Below are 4,567 nucleotides of genomic sequence, written 5' to 3'. Positions count from 1 at the left end.
AACACAAGAAGCATGAAAATCCATTGTTTGAAAATGGTTTCAAATTCATTGAGTTCTCAACCTTTTTATCCTGGTGAACAAGAACAAGCAAAGCTTGAACTTGATGCTGTGGGAAAAAGAAATCCAGAAGACTATTTTTTTGAAAAGAAATTAACAAACCGGAACACTTTTGGAAAAGTGTTCTGGTAACAAAAAAAAAATTCAAGTGTTCCGGTAAAACAAAATTACACACCGGAACACTTTTTTCAAGTGTCCCTTACGTCAGCATCCACAACAACCTCCGACGACATTGTTTCCTGCACCGCCGCATCGCAGACTTGCGTTGACCTTGCAGCAGAAGGAGAGATCCACTTAGCAAGCATGTAATCACGCTTCCTCCATGACAGAACATGCATCCCTGTCTTCTTCAAACTCTGTTTCGCCGCTGCCGCCATAAACTCTAGAGATTGAAGATTTTCAGAAACGAACTTAATCAAATCTTCTTTCCTTTTGTAAACCTTGCTATTCTTTTCAACAATCTTCGCCGCATCTGCTAATAAATTCCTCTCTTCAACACTTGCACAAGGAATCAAACTCTACAAAAATCCACAAAATCAAAATAGAGTTCAAATTGAAACTTAAAACTAAAATTGAAAATCTGAAACAGAATTTTAATTTTACTAGCGAGTCAGTACAATCTGTGGCTGATTCATGAGTGTTATAGTTGAGATTGAAATCGTCCTCGTCGGAGTTATTAGCATTAAAGTTGTTACAGCGGTTACGACCGCATCTAAGAGGTTGTTGAGACGCTCTAGTGTTACTGGAACACTTTAATACAAACTGAAACACTTTTTTAAAACGATTCCAAATTTTTTTGCATATCAGAACACTTTGAAAAAGTGTTCAGGTAAAATTAACATATCGGAAAAGAAAAAGCTTACCAGAACAGTGTTCGAAAAGGCATAGTAAAAAAATAAAAAAAATATATATTAAGGGTATAATGGGAATATTTTAAAATATGTTGGGGTACAAGAACAAATGTTGGGGTAGAAAAAAAAATTTCTAAACTTTAAATTCTATATTTTAGTGGATTTGGAATGCAAACTCATACAAACTACTCTTCTTCCCCTATATATATACTATATGCCTCCAACATTTCACCTATTCAACATCCAAGAGTTTTTCTACAATCACCATTCACCATGACTTTCAATCCATTAATCTTTATGTTTTGTTTGCTTACAGTGATGAATAACCTTGTTACCATAAATGGTGCTAGACAACTCAAGAATATTTCACTAGATGGGAAAGAAGTTGTTATTGGTGGTGGAAAGGTAGAAAATCAAGTTAATCCAAACAAGAATAATGACATGGAAAAGACAAAAGTATATCAGAATCAATTTTTACCACTGTTTCCATTTCCAAATATACCAGGGATCCCTTCATTTCCTTTTCCTCCATTCCAAACTCATGTTGTTGTTGACAACCCTTAATCCACCATTTCCCCTTGTCCCTACTCCACCTATGGAATAGTAATCTATATATAATTTTTATGTTATGTTAATTATTGTTTTGTTATATTTAAGGTTGTGTGGTTGATGTAGTACTATAGTAGTGGAAAATATATATGTATTGAGTGATGATATACACTATATGTTTAAGGTTGTGTGGTTGTTGTACCGACAAAGTGATGATGCTAATTAATTAAATAAAAGTTGGAAGTATATTATATATATGTACATTTCTTTTCAGCCTATAATAGATTTTATCTTATATAGTTAGTTTTACTTTTGATTTATTTTTGTTTTCAGATGTCAATTTTATAAATATTAAAAAGCTCTAATTACTAGTCAGACTTTGTATGTTAGAACTATAGGTTTGATTCAACTACAAATTCTACCATTAAAATTTTCAATGTAACACTAAATATCCATACATATCACAAAAAAACAAAGAAGTAAACTTGTTCTGTCTCTCAAGCAAGTAATTAATGGAGGCACCGGTACTGGTGCTTCACAAAGGCAAGAACCTGCAGTGGTATTATGAATTTTTTTTAAATTTTATTACATGACCTCACTTCACTTGTGTTTTTTTCCGTATAGAATGATGGTAAAAAGGTTAAAAAATTTCCTAACATTACAGGAGGTAAAATGATAGAATCTTAAGTTGGAATATTCAATGAAGGAGGTAAACCAAAATTCGTTAATATTATAGGATAATCGAAAATATATAAAAGGAAGGTAAACAAAAACTCGCCTATTACAAGGGGATAAACACCTATTAACCTCTATTTTTTTAGTTATAACTAATTTTAAAGTTATACATTTTTTTGGGTTTTCACTCTCTGGTTCTTAGGGGACGGGGCCCTAGTAATCCAGAGTTCGGGGCGAGTTCTGGCATCAAGTGGTTCCAGTCTCCTCCCAAGTGTAGTTGCGGAGGATCGAACCGTGGTCGTCCCTACCAAGTTCAGCGTCAATCACCACTGAACCAACTAACATTTCAATAATTTTAAAGTTATGCATTGACTAAGTCGTTAACAATATATTAAAATTAAACTCAAAGCATGCAAAAGAAGAATTGAGATATGGGATCATTTTGTCCATTTAACCTTTTCAAAAATAAGATTTGTACACCCCATATTTTTTAACACATTTAATAACTCATTTTATCTCTCTTTTTTGTCACATTTAACAATAGTCTTAAATGTAGTAATAATTGCTAAATTTTAGCCCCTAAGTTTTAATTTTTTGATTTTAATCCCCTGTATTATAAAATAAATAAAAAATCGTTTTAAAAAATAAAAAATAGTTTATAAAATTTAAAAAAAAAATATTTTGTTAGATGTAGTTTATAAAATAATTTTGTTATAAAAAATTCATTTTTATTTAATTTAAAAAATAAAATTAAAATGCTACAAAAGTATTTTTTAGACAAAAAAAAAGGCAAGGGAGACTAACAAATATAAAGTGGGGTAAATTTAGGGGCCGAAGTCGAGCAATTGAAATTTTGAGACTAAAATTTAGCAATTATGAAACTAAGATGGTTAAAATCAAATAATTGAGACTTGAAGACCAAAACTAAATAATTATAAAACAAAACTATATTTTAAGCCTTAACAATATAACACCGCTTTTTTGGTCAAAAATAATGTATATAACACCGCTTTTTATTTTCTTCCAAAAAAAATAGACACGTTTTTGTGAAAAGAACTCCTTACACAATTGTGAAATTACCCCTCCTCCCTAACAACAACATATGCATGCTATGATATAATGAAGTGGTGTCACCGTTTTCAACCATCTCATATCAATTAATGTATATTTGGTAGTGTCTCGTATGCATGCAATCCTATCAAAATTTCTATTTCTATATGTTGGGATTAACCCAAAACAAAGAGCACTGAATGATGAAAGATGAATGAAGAATGAATTTAGAATAAGCAGAAATTGAATAAAGGAAAAGTAAAAATCTTATTCTTCCACAAAGGGCCTTAATTGTTTATATACAATAGGTGGTTACTTCAAATGCAAGTAACTGCATAACTACCTAGGACAAACAAAACGTAACTGAATTACAACTGTACAAAACTAACTAACTAACTCTAAAGAAGCTAAGTAAAACAGAAACGTAACTGAACCAAAACAGAGCTTCAGAGCTTCAGAACTTATATCAGCTTCAGAGGCTACGAGGTTCAGAGGTTATATTTTGCTTCAGAGGCTGAAGCACTTCAGAGGCTCTACAGCTTCAGAGGATGAACATGTTCTGAGTTTGAATTACAAAACCAATACTCCTCCTTAATTCAAACTCTTCCTGAACCAATACTCCTCCTTAAATCAAACTGTCAAAGCTGACAATTTGACCTTGTCTTATTTTCAACATCTGATAGGGCATTTGAATTACATTTCAACATACCCCCTTTATTCAAATGCTCCAAACTTGTGAGCTTCAGCATTTTCTTCAGGTCTTTAAATCTCTCAATATTCAGTAGCTTGGTCAATATATCAACCATCAACTCAAGCTCTTCTTGTTCCTTAGGTACTTTATCATCTGCACCTTCAACCTTGAAACTTTGTGGTTGTTCAACATATACTTCATTCTCAAGTTTGCCATTCTCTACTGCAGACTTGAAATCTAGTTGAACACTTTGACAATTCACTTGGTTTTCTATTGCCACCACAGGTCTTACTATTTCCAGCCTTGCAGCTGGTGCTAAGTTTTCCAATTGAACTTCTGGTACACTGTGAACATATACTCCACATCTTGCTTCAGCATTTGTCACTACACCTGATTGACAGAACATTTCATTGGAATCAATGCCAGACTTTAGTGAGAGTCCCCTGGCCACAGATCTTGCCTTTACACTTGATCCATTAGGTAAGTGATTCCCTTTATGCACCCATTTTGCTGCTATTGGCTTCTTCTTAGCATGTAGTAAGGCATGTTCTGACCTTGTGCTACTGCAGACTTCCCAATCCCATTGCTCTTCTTCACTGATTGACACATCTCTGCTGATTGTGGTCTTCTTAGTAATTGGATTGTACAGTCTATATGCACCAGTTCTATGATATCCAACAAATATCACAGGTTC

The 4,567-nt window shown here is 32.9% G+C and overlaps 1 protein-coding gene across 2 annotated transcripts; it reads right to left on the bottom strand.

Annotated features, from left to right (window-relative positions):
• Window positions 1–1,455, bottom strand: LOC123905646. 2 transcript variants are annotated; one of them, XM_045955329.1, is made up of 2 exons: window positions 1,387–1,455; window positions 1–575 (listed from the first exon to the last, which is right to left on the bottom strand). In XM_045955329.1, the coding sequence occupies exons 1-2, from the start codon at window positions 1,438–1,440 to the stop codon at window positions 246–248; spliced, it is 384 nt and encodes a 127-aa protein (XP_045811285.1). In that variant the 5' UTR covers window positions 1,441–1,455; the 3' UTR covers window positions 1–245. The 2 variants fall into 2 exon arrangements, with proteins under 2 accessions (XP_045811285.1, XP_045811284.1); XM_045955328.1 differs by lacking the exon at window positions 1,387–1,455 and adding an exon at window positions 675–817.
• Window positions 1,456–4,567: the final 3,112 nt, after the last annotated feature.

The sequence above is a fragment of the Trifolium pratense genome, linkage group LG2 (genome assembly GCF_020283565.1).
Source record: "Trifolium pratense cultivar HEN17-A07 linkage group LG2, ARS_RC_1.1, whole genome shotgun sequence".
In the NCBI taxonomy this organism is placed as follows: Eukaryota; Viridiplantae; Streptophyta; class Magnoliopsida; order Fabales; family Fabaceae; genus Trifolium; species Trifolium pratense.
This window is presented reverse-complemented; position numbering and strand designations above follow the sequence as displayed.

What these genes read in the sequence shown, in the direction of transcription:
- LOC123905646 (XM_045955328.1), bottom strand. Translation starts at nt 740, where the DNA reads ATGCTAATAACTCCGACGAGGACGATTTCAATCTCAACTATAACACTC. An exon ending in TCATGAATCAGCCACAGATT is followed by an intron (nt 576 to 674) that starts GTACTGACTCGC and finishes GGATTTTTGTAG; the next exon opens with AGTTTGATTCCTTGTGCAAG.